This window comes from Trachemys scripta, chromosome 8 (genome assembly GCF_013100865.1).
Source record: "Trachemys scripta elegans isolate TJP31775 chromosome 8, CAS_Tse_1.0, whole genome shotgun sequence".
Classification (NCBI taxonomy): Eukaryota; Metazoa; Chordata; order Testudines; family Emydidae; genus Trachemys; species Trachemys scripta.
This window is the reverse complement of record NC_048305.1, coordinates 91,612,207-91,636,609: the sequence shown is the minus strand read 5'-3', so window position 1 is coordinate 91,636,609 and position 24,403 is coordinate 91,612,207. Positions and strand designations below refer to the sequence as shown.

Sequence of the window (24,403 nt, the reverse complement as noted above, 5' to 3'; positions counted from 1 at the left end):
TCTTACCCACGAAAGCTTATGCTCCCAATACTTCTGTTAGTCTCAAAGGTGCCACAGGACCCTCTGTTGCTTTTTACAGATTCAGACTAACACGGCTACCCCTCTGATACTTAGCTTCTACAATGAGCTGCATGTGATTCTCGGCAGTGACCCCAAATGCAGTGTGGATACCTCCGAAGACTCTGAGTCCTGGGCCACTTCAGGCAACAACGAGGAAGACGTTCTGGATGAGGAAGAGAAGAAGGAGGAGAATGGGAGACAGACGAGAGGTGGATTCATTCTCCCTGAGAGTCGGGAGCTATTTTTAACCCCGGAGCCCAGCCGGTTGGAGGACAGCTTGGTGGCCAAGCATGATGCCAGGGAAGGCACCTCTGGTGAGTATACATTTCCAATCAAACTGTAGGGGTTACCTGCACTTATATTTTATGTTTAATCTGAAGAAAACGTGAGGTGCAGTGGGTATCTGCTTCCCGTGGCCGCCACCAGCAATGCAGAGGGTGCCCCCCAGAAAAGACTGTTTATGTGCATATGGATAGACCGGGAATCCTCCATGGAGCTCTCCAGGAAACTTTCATGGTGGTACTCTACAATCTTTTGCAGCAGGGTTCTGGGGAGGGCTGCCTTATTTCTTCCACCACAGGAGGACGTTTTCGCAAACCGCTCCAATATTAACTCTGCTGGCATCATTGTGATACACAGCATAGCAGCATAAGGACCAGGTCTGTACCCAGATGCTTGCAGCATCTGCTCCCTTGCTGCCTCTATTACCCTCAGGAGACAGGTCACCTAAGGGAGACAGTGGAAGTTTTCATTACAAGTGCTTTTACCGCACACACTAGAGCCTGTGATCCACCACCCATGGGGTGACTTCTGGATCCCTTAACCATGCTTTCCCTAGCATGCCGGTGATTTGGTTGGCATGGATTGGCGTTGACCTCAGATTCGGCAAGTCCAACGTGACTATTACCAGAAGTGTTCAGGGAAGGTGTGGGGGGGGCGGGGGGGAGGAGGAGGCTTCCTCTGTTCTCTCATGGCTGCAAATGACCCGCCCCACCCCCGGAGCCAACTCGGACAAAGACTGCAATTTGGGAGGCTTAATACTGGTCCCTGGTCTTAAAGCAACGTCCATGTTGCTAGCAATGTCCATGTTGTCCACCTGCCCACTTGTGCTCCTGACATGGGTTTCCCACAAGTTGTAGCACCAGGCCTGTCGCTCATGCCACTAGCCCATACTCACCAGGGTGGGGAGGGATAGCTCAGTGGTTTGAGCATTGGCCTGCTAAACCCAGGATTGTGAGTTCAATCCTTGAGGGGGGCCACTTAGGGATCTGGGGCAAAATCAGTATTTGGTCTTGCTAGTGAAGGCAGGGGGCTGGACTCAATGACCTTTCAAGGTCCATTCTAGGAGATAGGATATTTCCATTAAAGAAGAACTTGGAATTGATTCCCCACTGACTGGCAGTCTGGCATTGTTTGCCACTCGCTTCTCCATTGTCAGAGCAGCTCTCATTTTAGTGTTGCTGTGCTTCAGGGCTGGGGAAAGCTCTGCACACAGTTCCTGGAAAGTGGCCTTCCACATTCGAAAGTTTTGCAGTCACTGCTCGTTATCCCGTGGCTACATAATGATGCAATCCCACCAGTCAGTGCTTATTTCCCGGGACCAGAAATAGTGCTCCACCGTGTTCAGTTTTGCTGCGCAACTGCCAGGAGCAACCGGGAATTGTTTCGTATTATGGCTTGCAGCAGGGCTGCTAGAAGGACATCGCAGTGTTCCATGCGGCAGCTCCTGTCTCGGCTCTGGAAATACTGCAGGATAAGACGCCAGGTGTTTGTAATGATCACAACAAGCGTGCACGGCTCTGTAGAGTCCATGCTTCTTGGACTATGGCTAAGGCTAATATTTAGTCATGGGTATTTTTGGTAAAAGTCATGGACAGGTCACGGGCAATAAATAAAAATTCACGGCCTGTTACCTGTCCATGACTTTTACCAAAAATACCCCTGACTAAATCTCTACTTCTGGGCCCCACTGCTCTGGAGGGCTGCTGCCGGGGGTTGACTGCCCCCGGCTGCTGCTCCCCAGGGACTGCTCTCCAGACAGCCTCCGGGTGCCCCTGAGGCCGCTGCTCTAGCTGCCCTGTGACCACTGCTGCTTGGGCGGTCCCTACGGCGCCCCTAGGACCTCTGCTCAGGCGCTCCCTGGAGCCAGCCGCACTGGCCACTGCTTGGGCGGTCCCTGGAGCCAGCTGCCCGTGGCCGCCCGAGCAGCGGACGGTGCGGCTGGTCCCATGGACCACCTAAGCAGCTGGCCCTGGGTCGCTTCAGCAGCGGCTGGTGGAGCTGGCTGTCGGGCACCCTGGAGTCAGCCATACCAGCTGCTGTGGAAGTCAGAGAGAATCGCAGCCTTAGTTATGAATGCATAGCAGGGTTTATGGGCCTGCTGTATGTGTGCTAACAAATCAGAGAAAAGTCCTAGAAATTAGAGTGGGGAACACACTGAACATTTCATATTCACATGCTGTAGACCCTCATAGTCATCTTGTGTGTAAACATGGAGCTATATAGACTGTAATTCACTTGGAATTCTTGCAGTTAATCTGGAAAATGATGTCATTCCATCTTGATCTAGAGAGAAAGGCAGGTTCATTCGTTCTTTCTGTGGGCTTCCCCAAAACTGTTTTGATTCCAAAATGTTTCTTTCACTTTAGAACTGATTGTTGTAAGGCTACTTTAGCCAGTAACTTCTGCTCAGGTCTCTCATCTCATAAGATTCTCTGCCAGAAGGTGAATGTCTTTCAAATCAAAAATAGTGCTTATAGTACAGGGTAAGATTCACTGTCACTGGTCATATAGAACTTAAGCAATATGGAAAGGTGACTTTGAGAATCTTAGTGCTAATGGCAGAATTTGGTTCTCTGCATTTTTCAGAATCACACAGGCTTAGTTTGATACAGTTTGTGGTATTGAAAGCCAATATGTAGAAATAGCAGGAAAATGACCTTTTGACTAAGACTCACAGTCTAAAGTTTAAACTTTACTGAAAACACAATCTTTTTTTTATCATTAACCAAAGTCAGCTGTTAGCAGGAAAAAGTGCATAGCCCTGGCCACGTTCTTGCATGTCCAGTTCCTCTTGGTAGCAAACTAGAAAACGGCACCAGTAAATACTCCACAGCTTTTCTATCTTTAAAAACCAGGGGGGAAATCCAGGATTTTGCAAGAGGTGCCCTTCCTCCCCCGACCCCATTCATCCTCAGAACAAGGATGGCATGGGCAGTGGTAGGGCAAACTTTCCCACCCAATCTCCACTCTGCCAGGGTGGAGACACTGGGTGAAATCCTGAGCCCATTGAAGCCAGTGGCAAAACACCCACTTCATCTCTAGTTCAGCCTCAGACCTTTTTTCTTTCTTCTGGGTCTGTCAAAAGAGGTACTAATTTTAATGGCGATTTTTTTTTCATACAGACACTTGCCCATTAAGGGATAAGCTGTGAAACAGCCATCAGGTGAAAAATAAAGGTAAAGGGTCTTGTATTCCATGCCTATCCCCAACCAGTCACTGTTGATTGGCACTAAGATCAAAGTAAAGTAAAAGGTTGATTCCTGTTATCTGGAAACCTCTAGAGTACCTGGCCTAATTTCAGTGTGAGAACTGCCTGAGATGTCTCTGAAACTTTGTGACAGAAAGTCAAACTAAATGAAGCCACGGAAGATGTATTAGATTTTCGTAGCTGAATTCCACTGCTGCTTAATTATACGTGCTGTGCGTGTGTGTTGTATAAGTATAAATCACTGGATTCATAGTGGCCTTTTCCCCCCTGCCAATGGGTACGTAGTTTCATGTAAATCTCCCCCATGCAATAAAAGGGGAACTTGTACTTTTTGCATGTGCTTGAATAATGAGGCATTTCAAGGGGTTGGACATCCTACAGTAAGTTGAACTTACAGTGCCATCTGGGAGTGAGAAGGGAAACTGCTTGCCTAGTATCAGAGGGGTAGCCGTGTTAGTCTGGATCTGTAAAAAGCAACAGAGTCCTGTGGCACCTTTAAGACTAACAGATGTATTGGAGCATGAGCTTTCGTGGGTGAATGCCCACTTCTTCGGATGCGTTCACCCACAAAAGCTTATACTCCAATACATCTGCTTGTCTAGGTGTTTTAATAAATACCAATGGGAATTTCCTATGTAAATCCTCCTGCAGTGATCAGAAGGCAGACCCGCTGTGTGAACGGAGTACAAGTAGAACCTTGTTAGTCAATCCTGGGAATTGTTTTTCCACTTCTGTACCACAAGAGGGATACCTAAGAACTTAACCACAGTGCCTATGCATTTCAGGACACCAAAGTAAAGATGAGTTAGTTAATACTAATACAAAGCTTTAAAGATGTAAAATTCTTTTATTTGTCTTCTTAGTCTATTTATTCTCTCCAGTTGCAGAGCTGAAACCTCAAGAAATCATCCCCATAGAACACTTTGCAAATGGTCACAACAATCAAATTGTTTTTAAAATTATGACTTTTTTTTTTCTTTTTTGCTTTAATAGCAGGTAGGCTGGACCGTAATAAAGTGTGGCTTCATAAATTGCTCAATTAATGTTTGTTAAGTGTTTAGAGATACCTGGACAAAAGACTCCACAGAAGCACAAAGTATTATTAAAAAGCATTGTTGGTTATTTTTAACCAACATGTTAACTTCCCAGAATTTAGAAGGACGGTCCTGCATGGATTTTAAGAAAGTTGGCATCTCGCCAGCCCAGATGACATTTTCTTGGGATTTCAAATAATTTGGCTGCCATACTCTTCTGCCAGAGTTAATCATGTTTCAATATTCACAGCTTTTTACAAATGTAGTTTTTCTAAAATAATAGCATTTTGTAACTGCTTACCTGGGGTAAATTCTGTTCCTAGTTGGACTTGGTCAATCTGGAGTAACTCCATAGAAACCATTGCAGTTATTCTGGATTTTTCCCAAGTGGACTTCGGCCCGTTGTGCCCAGCAGGTAATTCCAGTGTTTATTAGAGGAAAACCATTCAATTAAGCACTATAGAATACTGGCAATGGAGAAGTTATTGACTGTCAATGACAGTAATATAAGGAAACTGTAGGTAACTAAGATCTTCTGATTGCCATTTTAAGAGTGACCTTTAAGTTGCTGGTCTCCACAAAATAACTTTAGCTGTGTACAGCCATGCTTCCTGAACACTTACCTTCTCAGTATTCACTTCCCAATGAGGGCTCTCTGACAGTGGGAGTCACAACTGGCAGATCTGGCAGAACTTTATGAATCTGCTTGTCTGTCTAAAACGATTCCAGCTCTGCATTGGTTTAGAAAGCAGAGCCTGGCTACAAATCAATGCTTTTGACTGAAGGGCTGACCTACTAAACAGCCTCTCTTGCTATCCCCATCCTAACAGATAATTGGACAGAATTAACACTGCTGTGGTCTAGTCTGTGATAATACAAGAACTGCACAGAACTACTGCTGTCACAGTCAGAAGACTGTAGAGAAGACAAATCTCCTTTTTCTTTCCGTTTTCATGAGGGATTGCAGTGTGGAATTATATGTATTCTCTCTGACAGTGATCTTGCAGAACAAGTGCAAGAAAACTTCTTCAGTTACCGAAACCACATTCAGCACAAGGTTCAAGGAGCTATTTTTGGGCACTTGACTGCTTCACAGAACTTCTAACTAGTAGATGTGCCATTACTGGTGTCAAGATTGAGTTTTCTTTTATTTTCACCATAATTTATTTTAAATGTATTTATATGAAAAAGGAACATGGAAGACCGTCCTCTGCTTATATTGACTTTGCCAACAGCAGCTTACAATGACCAGAAACCGGGAACCAGTGGATTACGGAAGAAAATCTATTATTTTGAGACCAAGACAAACTACCTGCAGAATTTTGTCCAGAGTATATTTTTTTCCATAGATCTAAGAGATCGACAAGGATCTACTGTGGTAGTTGGAGGAGATGGGAGATATTTTAATAAATTTGCAATAGAATTGATAGTTCAAATGGCAGCTGCCAATGGGGTTGGTATATGATAAGTATGACTAAATTCCTAGTACTGTAGTTGATCTAAGCAGAAGTATAAAGTCATAGTAATTAAGAGGTGTTCTAAGTTTTAATTAACTAATTTCCCATTGCCTTTTAAATGACTGCTATTGGTTAACTGAGAATTATGGATCATCGTGAAGTGTTTTAATGGAAAATTACTTTTAGTGATATTGAAATTACCGAATTAAATTTTTTAAAAGCAATGTTGCCATTTAGCTTTGAAGAGAAGTGAAAATACATTTGAAATAGGGTAGAAACATGTAGAAATACCAATGTGAAAATAAATATTGTTAGTTTCTCATTAATGCTCATTTTGTTGATTTGCGGCAAATTATTGGCATTTGTGCATTTCGTAACTATCTTCATCAGCTCACAATGCCATTGTTAGTAAGTAAGTGATTGGTAGAGAGATGGGCTCTTTGTGCTCAGTGACAACTCTGCTTCGCTCTGCAAAAACAGTTTCATTATGGTCTGAGCTGCTCAACAAATGAAAAGACAAAACACAATGTTTGCAGTTTCTCAATAGATATAAATAGCTATGTCATGAATGTCACCAGAGCATTTGAAAATAACGATATCATGTGTTTTAGCAATACAGCTGGACCCCTTTATAGTGAACTCCAGTTGTGGTGACATTCCACATGTTGGCGTTAGAACAAAAGTCCTAACATCTTTTAGTGTAGTGCAGCTCCCTTCAGTTTTTAATGGATTTCTGGATATGAGGTTTTTCTGTGGAAAAAGGCAAAGATCCCACTGAAGATTTTATTTTTAAGACAGAGAGAAAATAATACTAGCTGCTTCCACTGCTATTAAAATAGTTCATGGGGAATTTATGTGACCAAACCACTGATCTGATAGTATTATAGTTCATAGCAAACAGGTAGAGAGAGTTCAGTTCCTCTCCCCTCCCCCGAATCTCTTGATTGACAAAATAATTGGGGGGGGGAGGGTAAAAATTAGAAATAGCAGGCCACCTCGTCTGCCATTGTAAATCAGTGTAGCTCCATTGAAGTCAATACATGGTCCAAACAGAAGATCTGTAGGATGCAAATTTACATCAGGTAATGATCAGGCCCACTGTTTGGACCATCAATATTATGTCAACTGCCTTTGATTTCCAGTTTCTTTGTAGTTCATTCACTATTTTAATAAGAAATGCTAAGTTTCAAAAAGCATAAAGCTGGTATCTCAGCTCATCTCCCGTGAAGATGAAGCAATACCCATTTACAGTAGCTGAGGATCTGGCGCTATATTTATTTCCAGTAAAATAGCCCACACGTGTCTCTTAGAGTTGACTTTATTGTAGTTTTTATATTCTGTCCTTTCTGTCACTGATTAGCAATGCCGCTTGGTTTATTTATCAACTTCATGCTAACCGCAGTGTGTAGAGTATAAAGTAGAATTCTGAGAATATTTTCAAGTGTAAAATTATTATAACGCACGCATATCTCATCTTAAAAGTGGAAAAGGCAGTTCCATCAGTATGTGATGTAGATGGATAGTCACCTCTATGAATGTGTGATCAGAAGGATTTCCAAATAAGACCCCCCACACTTGGTGTCCCAGTAGTCTAATTTATATTGCATACTTTAAATCTGATTTATTTAATTAAAGGAAATGACGAAGCTAGTAGTCCGCTAAACCTGGCATATATAAATAAAGACATCTATATTTAGAGGTCGTAATGATGGCATAGTGTAAAGGATTGGTGAGTCTGCATTTAGTGCACTGTATAGTTCAGTCCCTTTCCTGTTGGATAGATGTACTGAAGATGGGGTTGGTGGTGCAGACAGCCACCTGCTTGATTGAGAGAAAAAGTCCTTGCTATTTAAGAGCCGTAGAGAGCACCCACCTGTATTATCAGTGAAGAGGAGAATAAGAGCTGGATTCTAGCATGTATCTATTTTTTTTTTTTATTATAAAGGACTTGCATCCTATAGGTTTTTCTGTATAACAAGAGTGGTGTATGTGTGTGGGGGGGGGCGGGGGGGCTGTTGCATGGTATTCCTTTAAAATGTTGTGATCTGGCCTCTCAACAAGTTTAACTGGTGTATTTGAAATTCAGATCTGAGCATTGTGGGAAGGGGATTCCTATGTTATGTACAATATATTTCCCTTGTAACAAGAAACTCAGTAAGTTAAAGCTTTAGCTGCAACTTCTTCCACAAAGAAACAATCTTTCCCATTGGGGAGTGCACAGAAACTGCTTGGTTATTAAGTGGGGAACGGATGATATTTTGGCATTGGACCAAAATCAGAGGCGAATCTAGATGGTGTACCTTCTTTCCACCCTCTCCCTTCCGAGGTGTACATTCCTCAAATATAGATTCTCTAGACTTACTTCGGCTCATATACATTTATCAATATGTAGCTTACGCTCTCACTGACACATTGCTTCCGAATTTGGCCTGCTGAGTTTAAGAATCTAAGGGTATGTCTACACTGCAGTAAGACCCTTGATGCTGACTCAGATCAGCTGACTTGGGCTCATGAGGCTCAGGCTGCAGGCTATAAAATTGCAGTGTAGACATCCGGGCTCAGGCCGGTGCCTGGGTTTTCGGACCCTGCAAGGAGTGGGGGTTCTAGAGTCCAGGCTCCAGCCTAAGCCTGGGATGCCTGCACTGCAGTTTTATAGCCCCGCAGCCCAAGCCCAACGAGCCCAAGCCAACTAATATGGGCCAGCTGCGGGTGTTTATTGCAGAGTACACATACCCCAAAGGCTTGCTAACCGCGGAGCGTATTGCTATTCACACTCCTGTAGTCAGACCTGTGGGGCAGAGTGCTGCACTGTAACTCCCTCATGTGGACGTGGTGGGAACAAACTAAGGTCTGGTTTTCACTAGGGCAGCAGGGATCGATTTAGCGGGTCTAGTGAAGACCTGCTAAATTGACGGCAGAGTGCTCTCCGGTCGACCCCGGTACTCCACCTCTCCGAGAAGAGTAAGGTAAGTCGACCGGCGAGCGTCTCCTGTCAGCGCAGCGCAGTGAAGACACCGAGGTAAGTCGACTTAAGCCACGTCAACTCCAGCTACGTTATTCGCACAGCTGGAGTAGCGTAACTTAAGTCAACTTACCCCCGTAGTGAAGACAAGCCCTAAAAGTAGGCTTGGAAGGGTTAGGTTTTTATTGATAAATGTCAGTAAACGTTGATTTCACTGTACACACACAAACAGATGAAAAAATGTTTCCATTGATAATAGCCAAATTTTACAGATAGGCAAATAAGAAAAACATGGCTTGAGAACTTATTAGAGTTTGACTGAAGGATATCTGCTTTGCATATTTTGACGTTGACAATTTGTGTTTTTAATAGTTACAAAGATTTAACTTTATGAATCTCAACAACTATTGTCTTTAAATAATTGCTTGACTCCCCCCCGCATAATTTCCCTCCACTATGAAAATTTGTCTATAAAAATAGAAAAAATGCTTAAAAATAAACATTGATATCATCTATCAAAATTATATATATATATATATAAAATAATTCTGCCAAGTCTAAAATTTACACACAACTGTGTGAGAGTTCTATAAATATTTGCATCTGTAAAGTTGCCATTTCTAACTTTCATGCTCTAGCCGACTTTAAAATTGTGAATTTTTTTGATAGTTTGTTTTAAATCTTTGTTTTAGATTGGCCGTTTAGTGATTGGACAGAATGGAATTCTCTCCACCCCAGCTGTCTCCTGTATTATTAGAAAAATCAAAGCCATTGGTGGCATCATTTTGACAGCCAGTCACAACCCTGGTGGCCCAAATGGAGACTTCGGCATTAAATTCAATATTTCCAATGGAGGTAAAGTTTTCCCTGGTGGCCAACATTTCTTACATCAGTGAATATACCTTCAGTACTGTCAGCAGTATATTTCACTAAACAAAACAAGTGATCTACTTCCCTTGTAAAATAATATTGTTCCCAAGAGAAACATTCTCATCCCTTGTCTTCTGAGGTACCTATGGAATGCATACTTACAGCACACACTAAAAACTTTCCTTCCTTTTTCACTTGTAGGTCCTGCTCCTGAAGGTATTACTGATAAAATTTTCCAAATTAGCAAGACTATTGAAGAGTATGCTATCTGCCCAGATCTGAAGGTGGACCTTGGTACCATTGGAAAGCAGCAATTTGACTTGGAGAACAAGTTTAAACCATTTACAGGCAAGTGACACGTTTATCCTTGTATAAATGTAATTTTTACTTTCATGGGGCAATTACATAGTATGGTAGTGTCTTCATTTGGCAAGGTCATTTAATAGATTTTAAGGCCAAAAGGGATATGAGCCGCTAGTCTGGCCTCCTACATAACACAGACAACAGAATTTCACTCAGTGATTCCTGCATCGAGCACAACAACTTGTGGATGAACCAGAGCATGGGTTAAATTTTCAGAAGCATCTAAATGTGTTAGGGCCCTAGGTCCCACTTTCAAAAGTGACATAGGTATTTAGGAGGTTACATCTCATTGACTTCCTGTGAAAATTAGGTTCCCCAGGGCCAGATTTTCAGAGATATTTAGGTGCCAAGTGACATTGTCAGAAGCAGGTGCCTAAATACTGTTGAAAATCTGACCTAAGTGCCTATCACTTTGAAAATGTGACTTCTGAAAATTTACCCCTATACCGTTTTTATAAAGGCATCTGATCTTGATTTGAAGACTCCAAGTGATAGAGAATGCACCATACCCAATCGCTGCAATTTAAAACGTTTTATCATAGAAGATTAGGGTTGGAAGAGACCTCAGGAGGTCATCTAGTCTAACCTCCTACTTAAAGCAGGACCAACCCCAACTAAATCATCCCAGCCAGAGCTTTGTCAAGCCAGGCCTTAAAAATCTTTAAGGATGGAGATTCCACCACCTAGATAACCCATTCCAGTGTAATAATTTTTCCTAACATCCAACTTAGACCTCCCCCATTGCAACTTGAGACCGTTTCTCCTTGTTCTGTCATCTGCCACCAATGAGAACAGCGTAGCTCCATCCTCTTTGGAACCCTCCTTCAGGTAGTTGAAGGCTGCTATCAAATCCCCATCACTCTTCTCTTCTGCAGACTAGATAAGCCCAGTTCCCTCAGCTTCTCCTCATAAGTCATGTGCCCCAGCCCCCTAATCATTTTCGTTGCCCTCTGCTGGACTCTCTCCAATTTGTCCACATCCTTTCTGTAGTGGGGGACCCAAAACTGGACGCAATACTCCAGATGTGGCCTTACCAGTGCCGAATAGAGTGAAATAATCACTTCCCTTGATCTGCTGGCAATGCTCCTACTAATGCAGCCCAATATGCAGTTGCCCTTCTTGGCAACAAGGGCACACTGTTGACTCCTATCCTGCTTCTCATCCTCTGTTATCCCCAGGTCCTTTTCTGCAGAACTGCTGCTTAGCCAGTCGGTCTCCAGCCTCTAGCAGTGCATGAGATTCTTCTGTCCTAAGTGCAGGACTCTGCACTTGTCCTTGTTGAACCTCATCAGATTTCTTTTGGCCCAATCCTCCAATTTGTCTAGGTCACTCTGGACCCTATTTCTACCCTCCAGAGTATCTACCTCTCCCCTCAGCTTAGTGTAAACTGCGAACTTGCTGAGGGTGTAGTCCACGCCATCCTTCAGATCATTAATGAAGATGTTGAACAAAACCGGCCCCAGGACCAACCCCTGCGGCATTCTGCTTGCCAACTAGACATCACTACCCGTTGAGCCTGACGATTTAGCCAACTTTCTATCCACTTTATAGTCCATTTATCCAATCCGTACTTCTTTAAGTTGCTGGCAAGAATACTGTGGGAGACCATATCAAAAGCTTTGCTAAAGTCAAGGTATATCATGTTCACCGCTTTCCCCATATCCACGGAGCCATTTATCTCATCATAGAAAGCAATGAGGTTGGTCGGCATGATTTTCCCTTGGAGAATCCATGTTGACTGTTCCTGATCACCTTCCTCTCCTCCAAGTGTTTCAAAATGGATTCCTTGAGGACCTTCTCCATAATTTTTCCGGGGACTGAGGTGAGACTGACCAGTTTGTAGTTCCCCGGATTCTCCTTCCTTCCTTCCTTTTTAAAGATGGGCAGTATATTTGCCTTTTTCCAATCGTTCGGGAACTCCCCCAATCGCCACGAGTTTTCAAAGATAATGGCAGATGGCTCTGCAATCACATCAGCCAACTCCCTGAGCACCATCAGATGCATTAGATCCGGACTCATGGACTTGTGCACGTCCAGCTTTTCTAAATAGTCCTTAACCTGTCCTTTCACCACTGAGGGCTGCTCACCTACTCCCCATGCTGTGCTGCCCAGTGCAGCAGTCTGGGAGCTGCCCTTCTCTGTGAAGGCTGAGGCAAAAAAAAGCATTGAGTACTTCAGCATTTTCCACATCCTCGGTCACTAGGTTGCCTCCCCCATTCAGTAAGGGTCCCACACATTTCCTGACCTTCTTGTTGCTAACATACCTGTGGAAACCCTTATTTCCAGTTAGAACTTTTCTGGCTTCTATTTATTCAGTGTTGTTGTGGCTTTGTATGCTAGCTTAAAGCATTCTCTAGTATCTGGTATCTTCTCCCTGTAAAGGTATTTATAGAACCATATTGAATCACGTCTTTGTCCTCCAACAGGCACTCTTTTCATGTATTGCACGTGGTTCGTAACAAAAAATGTTCACTTTAATTTAAATGACACTGTTGGGCCCTACTAAAACTAATACGAATGTTATCATTCCATTTGTGCTACAGTATAATGATACCTTTTGAAAATATGTTAGCAAAACTTAGGTAATTTTGCACTTAAATTTTTTTCCCCACCACAAAAAAATTCTAAAATGTTTTCAGGTGTTTTTAAAAAATTTTGAATTGATTTTTGTCTCTGCATTTGCACTTAAAAAATCTGTTATGTTACAGGCTTTCTGTAAAATCAGACAATTTTTGCAAATTTGCAATGAAATGTTAATTTTTTTTCAGATTTAATTGCACATATTTCACACTGTTTGTGTGGATGTTAAAAAAAAGAAAGAATTTGAATATTTTTATAACAAGGAACCTGGTAAAATTCTTAGTTCCTTCAACTCCCAGTGGTAGTACGCTGGGACTTTGCATTAATACATTTTCCACCGCGTTGCCTTTATGTGGACCAAATTCCGTTGTCAGTTACACAGGTGCAACCTTTTTCAAAGGTACAAATGAGAGTTAGGCGTCTGATTCCCACTGACTTTTAGTGGAAGTTGTAGTCTACCTCTGGTAAAAGCTTTTGAAAGTTCCACCCTCGTTGTAACTGAGAGCTGAATTTAACCCTCTGGAATGAAGAACAGAGAGATTAAGTTGTACTGGGAGCTACTTTTACCTTCAGGTTTCTGGCTGTGTTGATTAGGTTGCAAACCAATAGAGAATGGCAGTATATAGTAATATTGAAAATCTTCTAGAAAGTAGGACTGTAAAGTGAGCTGCTACCTCAGACGATTTTCTCCATTGCCATTATTAGGAACTGATACTACGGGATGTTCAAAGACCTTCTTATTTTGAATGGCATGCCTTTGTGCTAAGGAATGTCATCATGTTGTCATAAGTAGCAAAGTTACCATTTTGAATAGGATTTTAGTCTATCTGATCAGTCTAGTCATTGCTAGTCTCTCAGTGTATTGGATTGTGGTTTTTTTTGGCTCTGCAGTTGAAATTGTGGACTCAGTGGAAGCTTATGCGAACATGTTGAGGAACATCTTTGATTTCAGTGCGCTAAAAGAACTACTTTCAGGACAAAACCACCTAAAGATTCGCATAGATGCTATGCATGGAGGTATGAAATAATTACTGTCTCCTTATTTTTTTTAGCTATTTCTTGGAGGGAGAAACTTTCATTTAAGAACTAGCTCACTCTTTTTGCTATTTTTTATTTTCCTCTGTTTGAGAAGTGCATTGCACCGTCTTTAGTCACCATGAATCCTCATTTGTTCCAGCAGAGCTTTTGGGGAAAATTTTCAAAAGAGCCTGAGTGACTTAGGATCCGGAATGTAATTGACTTTCCTTCCCCCCTCCCCCAACCTCCCACATGCTAATTTTCAGTATTTTATTGGTAATGGTGGCAAAAGGGGAGTAGATAGCTTTAGAGGGGCTCTTCTAAACCGAGCCACTTACCACACCAAGTGGAAGACTCACTTCTTGCCTTCTCTAACATAAACACAGAGCAACATGTGCATTTAAAAACAAAACCCTACACTACACAAACAAGTATCCCTCTGGGGAGAGGGTGAGAATGAACCACACATGACAGATGTTAGTCACATTGTTTAATACCCTACTGGAAGGTACCACAGTGATGAAGTCAGTATGAGAATCTGTGTAATACATAGGTATTATTGTAGGTATGTCATGGGGGGGCGGGGAAATCTTATTTAATGAGCTTGTGTTTTTTGCCTTCCTCCCTCTCATTTGGCATACTGGAGACAAAGAATTGAACATCCAATTGTCAATGCTGTGGCTGACTGATAACCTCAGAACCCTGGGACAAAAACTTATTGCATATAACACGGAGTAACGCATTTGCCGTGCCTCCTAGCAGTCTAGAGCTGTACTTGGGAGGGAGGTTGTTGGTTTTTCTCCCTCTGCTCTAGAGAGATGAGCCAAATTCCAGGGAGATGGAAACAACTGTGTAAATTACACTTCTGTGTAAGGAGGGGGGCAAGTTCTACCCTGAGGAGAAGGAAGGGCAAGTGGCAGCAGGGGAAACAACCAAGAGGCGAGTATGATGAGGTGAAAGATAAAGAAGGGGCTTTGCTCCACCTATGCAGAACTTCCCCCTGCTTGTTGAGGTGAAATTTACGCCATCACTTACATCACTACTGAATTTGGCCCCTTTTCACTCATGCTGCCTCCCTGATATCAATGGAGTCACTATGGTCTAATGGCAAAATTTGGCCCATAGTATAGAAAACAAATTTTAACTTTCTACTGTTTTAATACAGTGTGTAGAAAGCAGCAAAAGCTATCTGGGGTCCTCAGGCCTGTCAAAACTGCAGAATCAGCTACATAGTTGCTGGACCAATCTCAGTTGATGGTGAATTGACAGCTGACAGCTGCTGCTGTAAAGAGAGTGTCATGATATTAGACACGGACAGACTTCAAAAGAATCTTGCTAGTAATCTCATGGTAAATAGAATACGTCCCCTAATAGCAAGGTTACTTCCGAACTGCACTGAAAAAAAATTTAAGTGAGGGATGTCAGACATGTTGAATCTTTAAGGTTTACTTTTTCTAACTTTTATCTCTGATTTGAGTATTTAACATAATAAAAATACTGTGATCTCAAGAAATGAGTCAGGGGGAACTTTATGGCGGCCAGTGGAAATGCTGCATTGCTCAGGTGTGTCGCTCTCATTAAAACATGAGGCTTTATTTTCTTGAGAGCGAAACAAGGGTGTAGCCCAATCCTGCAACCAGATCCATGCAGGAGGAATTTTAAATCCAGGTAAAGTCCCCATTGAAGTCAATTGGGCTCCACAAAGTGTCTGTCCATCTTGATCTGATTGCAGGATTGGAGCCTTAGACTGTAATTATGTAGTATAGAGAGAAATATTTGCTTTAGAAGGCTTGTGTGCCTAGAGACTTTGTAGATAACCTGCCCATGATGTAGCTACAGTAAAGCTTATTCTGTGGGGCATTCTCAGCACCCTGTTTCCATCTTCTTCATACCGCAATCATGCTAACTCTGAAATTCCACGCTAACTTTTTTTTAAAAATTGCTTTGCTTATTGGTGTGTGAAACACAGAATATCATGCTATATTGTTAGCTGTTCAGGGCCAGCCTTCCCATTTCTCTCCTGTTCCACGGGGCCATCTCAGTGACGTATATAGATTGTGAGCTTTTGGGGAGCAGGAAACATTTTTTTGTTGTGTTTTTGTACAGCATGTAGCACTGTGAGGTCCTGGTCCAGGACTTGGACACCCAGGAGCTACCGCAGTATAAATAACACATTGAGTAACTAAATGCTTGATCTTGTCACGGGAGCCCCAATCCAGCAAAACATTTAAGCTCTTACTTAACATTAAGCACATGAGTAGTTTCACTGAACACTTTGGGACAACTTGTGTTTTAAGTGTCAGGGTCACAGTGCTCTACAGTCCAAAAACCCATATGCTCCCAGTGTATTAAAATGGAACGATCTTCTTATAGTAGACGAGCAGCCTCTGGCTGAATCGTAGTTCGAACAAAATGTGCAGCTGGTTGAAGTTTAATTTCAAAAAATAAAATGTTTAATGGTTTCCCTTTTTTGCTCTGTTAGTTATGGGCCCCTACGTAAAGAAGATCCTGTGTGAGGAGCTTGGAGCTCCTGCAAATTCTGCTGTGAACTGTATACCTCTAGAGGACTTTGGTGGCCACCACCCAGACCCAAACTTAACCTATGCTGCTGACTTGGTCCAGTCTATGAAAACAGGAGAGTATGACTTTGGAGCGGCCTTTGATGGAGATGGGGTAAATGAGCATGTGGCTGTTCTACAGAACCTCCCATCCCCACCGCACTGTCTAGTTGTTCTTAACTACAAACACTAGGGCACAAGCTTAAAAGGAAGTGCTTCAATTGGAATAATGATTGTTGGATTCATTGATGCACAGTCTGCACTGGATTTATCCTGGGCATAAGCAGATAGAATTCCCATGGATGTCAAAGCTGAATAGATTGTTGCAGTCTAGTGATACTTGGCACATGTTATGCAAAGATGCCATGACTAGACATTTAATAATGATGCTTCTGTGGGTGATTGGGATTTTTGCTTGTGATTTCAGTGGGAGCAGAATAGGACCAAATGGGTTACAGCAGCGCTGCACTGATGCCCAGTCAGATGCTCACACAGTACAATTGATAGGAGATGAGGGATTTCCCTCCCATTCTATAGTTATGTATGAACAAAAATTGCTTGCTCTAGTTTGTCATTATACAGTAGTTGGTTATAAAGTTCAGATTATACTTAACAAGCTTTGAAGTTTATGAAAAAACAAGATATTAATGATACAGTGCTGCTTAAATGATTCAAAATGCCATGCTAACTTTAATCCAGTAGAAAGGAACTCTGTGGTGCTGTATGGTTTTTATATGGCGTGCCTGAAAAAGAATGTTTACTCTGATATCTTTGTGCGCACAGTCATAGCTAGAACTGAATTATCCTCCTTTGTCATCTTCGTTAGGATCGGAACATGATTCTAGGGAAGCACGGGTTCTTCGTTAACCCTTCAGACTCCGTTGCTGTCATCGCTGCCAATATTTTCAGTATTCCTTACTTTCAGCACACCGGCGTTCGTGGCTTCGCGCGAAGTATGCCTACCAGTGGGGCAATTGATAGGTAGGACTCGGGGTATAGGGGTTGACAATTGTTCGTGTCAGTTTTAAACCTTTCATGGGGGGTGAATTGGGCTCTCCCCCAGCAGTTACCATATTAAAACATGCCTGAAACAATATCTTTAGTGGGAATAATGTTTAAAAGCTGTTTTCATAAGATACTCTTTCAAAAGCTATTGAGAACTTGTGGTTGGGTTTTCTTCAGCTTAGACCCTGGTCCTGAGAGAGGCTAAGTGCCATCAACACCCATTGAGGCCAGTAGGGACTGAGGACACTAACCACCAGATGGAACAATTTGTGTAGTAGGGGTGCTGAGAGCCATTGACCCAAACTGTAAACCTTGTATATAATGGAAACCACTTCAAGGCAGGGGGCAGCAGCACCCCCAGCATCCCTAGTTCCAGCATCTATGCCACCGGAGAACAGAGGCTCAGCAGTTTGCACTCATATGATCAGCTGAAACCTATTCACTAAGGGAGGCAGCGCTGGACTGGGACTTGAGGGAACTAGGTTCTGTTTCCAGGCCTGCTGAGTGGCAAGGCCTCTTAGTGGCAAGTGCCTCAGTTTCCCCATCTGTAAAATGGAGATAATGATACTGACCTCCTTTGTAAAGTGTTTTGAGATCCGCTGATGAAAAGTTCTACACAGGAGCTAGGTATTTTTTTTTCTTCTTCTGCACTTACCGATCAGTCCCCTCCCTCCCTCCCTCCCCCCAAGGTAACACAAGAATAAAGCAAGGGACGAATATACAAAGGGTTATTTTAAAAAAATCGGACTGACTTTCCTTCACTGTTATGTTAAATGAGATGCTTAATAACAACTAACGTTACTGTTGCAGCATTTCACAAGGGTGTGCTAACAATCCAGCTGTGATATAACTTACCTTTCTTGCCTTTGAAGGGTGGCCAAAGCTACAAAGATCGCTTTGTTTGAAACTCCAACTGGCTGGAAGTTCTTTGGAAACTTAATGGATGCAAACAAACTGTCTCTGTGTGGAGAGGAAAGTTTTGGTACTGGTAAGTTTTTGTTCCTAATCTCATTAATGATGATGATATTCCTCACATTTAAACACAGTTTAGCTCTTTCTGGAGCAGTGGAATTTATCTTCCATGTATAGGAGTTAATGTTTCCAAAATCATAAAAACAAAATTTGTTTACAAAAATTACTGATGAAAATGTACACAACTGTAAAAGTTCCCTGGTAAGTTGAGTCAGGGAAAAGCTAGTTTTCCTTTCAGGAAGGTCTATTCAGGAAGTTTAAGGGCCCCTTCACTAGCCGGTCATTGGGTCTATGGGGATTAAATGCAATGCTAAATGTATTTTTTCAACTCTTGGTGGCCAGGAAAACCTTCTAAATGTTTTCATTTCTGGGAAGAAATATGGTTTGGTGAATGCGGTTTTATTAGGGGAGGTTTCAGGTTGCTATTAAATCTCTGAGCTTAATAGGACCCTGGTTTTCTTGTTTTAAAAACAAGGTTTGATTTATAAAGGTTAAATTAACACTTGCCTTTGAACTGTCGAAGCAAGGTGAATTGAGATACAAAATGAATATCTTAGTAAATCTATTGGGGGTGGGCATGTGATTTAATACTGCAGTTTGCATAGGGAAATTAAAATGTATAGAACTCCCTTTGCGTAAGGTTACGTGCTGCAAAGTGTGTGGTATTCCAAGAGAAGTTTCAGGGCTAACTACATAGGTTCTTCTGCATCCATCACACAACATCTGAGTCCTCCTCCTTGCTCTAGCAATGCTGGTCTTCATTGCTATGCAGGAGATCAGCATCTGATTCACATAAAAGATCTCTTGCTCTCTCTGGCCTTGATTCAGCAAAGCACTTAACCATGTGCTTAGAGATTTCGCTGAATAAGGATGGACTTAATCATGTGCTTAATGTTAAGCAGCACATGGTTGGGACTTGTTGTGGCAGCTGCTTGACTGAAGTGCCATCAGCCTCTGATGTGAACGCCTCACAGCTGTCTGGCCGTGACTTCATGGATGAGCCTCTGGTTGAAGGATGTTTGCTGCAGTCCTGGGCCGGTCTTTACTGATGATAATGTTTTTAGAGGGCAAGTGCTATTCCTCTGGATGAGAGGGAGGACGACAGTTTTGGAAAAATCAGGGCCTCTCTATAAGTGGAGCAAAGAAATCTTGGCGAGTATCATAAGTAAAAGTGTTTGAGTCATTGCCCTGAGTACATATGCAAATTCCCTAGTGTGGGTAATGTATGAGAGAGCACCAGAATTGAAGTAAATGACTGTACCTAGAAAGGAAAAGCACTAGATGGCCTAGGGAGTTGCTGGTAGGCTGTGGGATGGTCTCCAGATCAGCGATTTTCAGGTGGTCCCGGATGAATAGTGTCCTAAAATAGTTGCCATCAGATGCCCCGTGTGAAATGGCTTGGTGGTTTCCATCCAACCCAGGAAAGTGCACGCCACACTATAACTGGCACCCTTTGAGAGCAGGCGAGAGAGTGAAAGGTTTATGATTTTATGACTCCATGGCCATGGAGCCTCTCCTCCCTACAGATCGACATGCTGGCAGGGTTGATGCAGAAGGCAGGATCGCATGTGTTGCACTAACACTGCCTGTGTTGTATCTGCTTTGTGGATAAAAAGAGGATGCGTGTCCAGGGTTGCCAATCTAGCACATAATTCACTTCAAAGAATTAAAGAGGAATGAAATCCTCTTTATTGTAAGTTACTAGGGTAGTATGGAGCTTGACGGAGCATGTGGGTCACATATAACTGCTGAGGGGATATTACATATGGCAATCATATAGTCCAATAAAATGGAAACAAACTTGCACCTTCTGAAATCAATCAGAATCTAAACACAACCTAAAAAATTCTGCATAATGCAAAATGACAGAATTTCAGACTTCTTACTTGAGCACTTTATTCCAGGGATGAGTGGATACATTATATAGGACTTTTATTTGGATGTGTACACCTGCTGGAAAAGGGTGCCTGTCTATATGCTCTAGGCTCTCTTGTTGTAACTGTAAAATATCATCAGAATAATACCCCCAGTGTAACTAAAGTGCAGCAGTACAATTCAGTATAACCCCTCAATGGTAAACCAGCCAGCTTAAGAAGCTACCGGCCAGAGTTTTAAAGGTATTCAGGTACCTCGTGGGATTTTTTTAGGTATTTAGGTGCACTAGGTACTTTTGAAAATCCCACTAGGCACCTAAATACCTTTTTAAAAAATCTGTCCCTAAGTGTTTAGTTCATAGATTCCAAAGCCAGAGGGACCAATGTGATCATCTAGGCTGACCTCCTGTATAACACATGCCGTAGAAGAACTTTCCCCAAATGTGTGTGTTTTGGGGGAGGGGGGGGAATTAATTTGTCTTCATGTATTAAAACAATAGTTAAAAACGGATGAGCTCTGTAAATATTATAATCCAGAGGATGTAGTTCTTAAAATTCGTCATATGTGTGGGTTTAAGTCTGTGTGGTTGGCAGCTTGATGGACGAGAGCTTTAACGCGAACTCTCAAGTGAAGGAAATTGTTCAGTTTGTTTCTGCTTTTGCACGTTGCAGGCTCTGATCATATCCGTGAAAAGGACGGGCTGTGGGCTGTCCTGGCGTGGCTATCTATAATAGCTGTCCGCAAACAGAGCGTGGAGGACATCCTGAAAGATCACTGGCAGAAATATGGGCGGAACTTCTTCACGAGGTGAGGGATGAGCCAGGTGATGGCTCACCATGATGAAGCATGACCCTTCGCAGAGAGCAGAACGTGCTCAATCCCCAGCCCTGGGACAGAAGGGAGAGAATGCTAAAAAGGGGCAAGTGCCCTGACTGCTAAATACTGAAAACTTCTCCAAAGCCATGTGAAGTGTGTCACTTACACTGGGAGAACCTTGATCTCCACAACTAGGATGGCTTCTCCGTCCTTAACTCAGCTCTGTTATTTCTAGGGCATTGCTGATGTCTCAGCAGTTCAGGTTTACATGCCATGAATATTAAAGCGTCTCTGGGTAAATTCAAAATGCTGGACTGTTAGTGTTAACTCTGCTTTCTGCCCAGTTTAAATTGAAACCTGTATGTTGTTTCAACACCTTCTTTTGGGTATTGATCTTTATGCAGGATTTTTATCGTCTGTTAGACTAGCATCTGCATTGAGAGCACATATGGCAATTTAATTTGTAAGCTCTTCGGTGATAGAGCTGTATGGGGTGTGCAGCTCCTAGCACATCTTGTTCTTAGTGTGGGGGCCTCTGGCAGTACTGAAATACCAATAAACGATACACCGCAAGCCAGTGCTGTTCTGTCTTACTTCTATAACTGCTAAATTCACCCACTTCAATGTATTCCTTAGTTACTGTTTGTGGGATTTGCTTAACCAACTGTAAGACTCTTGGGTGCCTGGAACTGAAGACCATTTATAACGGACTAAACCCAACTTTTAAATCAAACAAGATATTTTTTAAGTGGTGGCTCCCAAAACATTGTTTGTCACCAATATAAAGCCTCCCTAACTTTTCATTCTACCGTGGCTGGTTCTAGATATGACTATGAGGAGGTGGACTCAGATGGAGCTAACAAAATGATGAAGGATCTAGAAACTGTGATGTTTGACCGTTCTTTTGTGGGAAAGCAGCTGTCAGTTGGTGATAAAGTTTACACTGTTGAGAAAGCCGATAACTTTGAATACAGCGATCCTGTGGATGGAAGCATCTCCAGAAACCAGGTGAAACTGGAAACTACTTTGTCAATAACTTGCAGTGCTGTTTTTGAAGAATGTGTGGTTCTGACTAGATATTTTCAGTTAAAATTTCAACAAGGTTATCCTTAGCTTTGTGCCAAAAGCTTTATCCCACTATTAAAAACCATTCCCCCGCCCCAGTTACGTACGTTTTATAACTATAGTCCACATCCTTGTCTCTGGTTGGTGCTGCCAAGGAGGGTCTGAAGGAGGAGAGGCCCGAAAGCTGTTCTAACCTGACCCAGCTGACAGTGGTCCCAACACACTGTTAGGGCAGCCAGGGATCACCATGGTGCAGGGGTGGCCTGTTCTGGCCTCTCCCTATTCCGTCATCTCGATGGAAGATGGTGTAAGAGCTATGATGATGACTTTGCACTACCTAAGGATTTTTCTGTGCAGGGGAGATCCTTCCGGAGTTGGATTTGCTGGGTTTAGGGCTGCTTTGCACAGAAAGAGTGGCACAAACCAGGTGATGCATGGCTCAGGCCTATAATCTTTAGTTCTAAGTTAGTGATTCCAAAAGGCAAATAAGTTTGTTTTATATCCTGATCCTGTTACTCTGTTGCAAGGCTTTGTTGTCATCTTGCAGAATTCAGGCAGCATGCAGCCACTGTCAGAGAGCAGCGGTAGCTAAGGACTGAATTCCAGCATTTGAAAGTCAAGGAGCTATTTAATATATACAAGATGATTTACCTGGTACTATGAAAGTTATTTAAATAAAATTGTCCTGTAGATGGGTCTGGTTTGCAGCATACTGGGGAGAAGGGCATATTAACTGGAAAGGAATAATGGACAAAAGCACCGAGAATTGTTACTTTGCATGTCAAACGTTTGAATTATTTTCTTTAAATAGAGTTTGCACGGATGTGCAGTGGTAGCATGACAGGCTGGTATGCAGAGAATCAGAGTTGGTCTCTTGCTCCCAAGCTAGTAATAGGACTAGGGTCTTCATGATACTTTGGATTCAAAAACTGTCATGATCTAGGAAATGCTGAAGAGTGGCTCAGGAGGGACACATAGTCAGCCAGGAGTAAGAGGAACAAACAGGGTGCTATTTGCAACTTCTGTTGCCCTCTGATGAAGAATGACAGGTGAAATGACATGACAGGTTTGCTGGACGGTACATCAGGCATTTGAAGAGCCATATAAACGAGTATGTATTAATTTTGTTGTTCTCATTTGCACTTGCTAGGGTTTAAGGCTCATCTTCACTGATGGTTCTCGCATCATCTTCAGACTAAGTGGTACCGGCAGTGCTGGAGCGACCGTGCGACTATACATTGATAGCTATGAGAAAGATGCTCCAAAAATATATGAAGATCCACAGGTAACTGTTGTATCCAGACTTTTGGTACCACTCTGTTCTGCCTTTTCTTAAAAGCTCCCTTCTTTGAGGAGGGCATGACTGAGAGAGCCACTATGAGCGTAGGTGCTGGAACTAGAGGTGCTGGGGGTGCTGCTGCACCCCCTGTCTCGAAGTGGTTTCCATCATATACAGGGTTTACAATTTGGTTCAGTGGTTCTCAGCACCCCCACTATACAAAGTGTTCCATCCCCTCTGACTATGAGGTGACAACTATTTCAAAAACAGGTGTTACAGTTCCTTAAATCTCTCTACTCCATATGGCACAAGTAGGGGGAAGGATAGCTCAGTGGTTTGAGCATTGGCCTGCTAAACCTAGGGTTGTGAGTTCAGTCCTTGAGGGGGCCAGTTAGGGATCTGGGGTACACAAAAAAATCAAAAAACTGTCAGGGACAGTACTTGGTCTTGCTAGTGAAGTCAGGGGACTGGACTTGATGATCTTTCAAGGTCCCTTCAAGTTCTATCAGGTAGGTATATCTCCATATATAGTTTATTATTCAGAATTCATCACAGTTTCCTCCACAATTACATTTTATTTTGTCTACCTATCTATGTGGTATGCAGCATGGTTGAGTATTTGGTTACAAACTGGGGAAGACACTGCTTCAAAGCTGAACGATACTTTTGATTGGAGAATTGAATCCCCAAGGATCAGAAAAACATTTAGGAATTACATGTTTTAAAACAAATCCCCCAAAATCGTTGGGGCGTGGAAGACTATGCAGCCCTGAGATAACAGAATCTGTTGTCATGTTCTGCACTAGATTTAATGTACCTTCTCCAAGGTTCCATTAAAAAAATGGTGGTAATCTCTCTTGTGCGCCTTCTTAACATCTCCTGTCAATGTCTCTGAACTCTTTTAGGCAACCTGTTAAGCCAGAAAAAAGGAAATAATGTGGTTATATTGGGGACGGGTTACTGTGGTTGAGTGAGTATTGTTTGCCATTTGTGGAATATG

General features: G+C 42.5%; 1 protein-coding gene across 2 annotated transcripts in view; it reads left to right on the top strand.

Annotated features, from left to right (window-relative positions):
- PGM1 (phosphoglucomutase 1) overlaps positions 1 to 24,403 on the top strand; it is a 30,556-nt gene that overhangs the window by 4,560 nt on the left and 1,593 nt on the right. Inside the window, exons 1-10 of one of the 2 annotated variants that reach the window (XM_034778176.1) lie at positions 5,765 to 6,037; positions 9,696 to 9,858; positions 10,075 to 10,221; positions 13,708 to 13,833; positions 16,316 to 16,506; positions 17,218 to 17,372; positions 18,269 to 18,384; positions 20,915 to 21,050; positions 21,884 to 22,067; positions 23,275 to 23,409. In XM_034778176.1, coding sequence (XP_034634067.1) covers positions 5,780 to 6,037; positions 9,696 to 9,858; positions 10,075 to 10,221; positions 13,708 to 13,833; positions 16,316 to 16,506; positions 17,218 to 17,372; positions 18,269 to 18,384; positions 20,915 to 21,050; positions 21,884 to 22,067; positions 23,275 to 23,409 — 1,611 coding nt within the window. In that variant the 5' untranslated portion in view covers positions 5,765 to 5,779. Of the gene's footprint in view, positions 1 to 5,764; positions 6,038 to 9,695; positions 9,859 to 10,074; positions 10,222 to 13,707; positions 13,834 to 16,315; positions 16,507 to 17,217; positions 17,373 to 18,268; positions 18,385 to 20,914; positions 21,051 to 21,883; positions 22,068 to 23,274; positions 23,410 to 24,403 lie in introns of those variants that run through there. The other variant, XM_034778175.1, reaches the window with a different exon arrangement.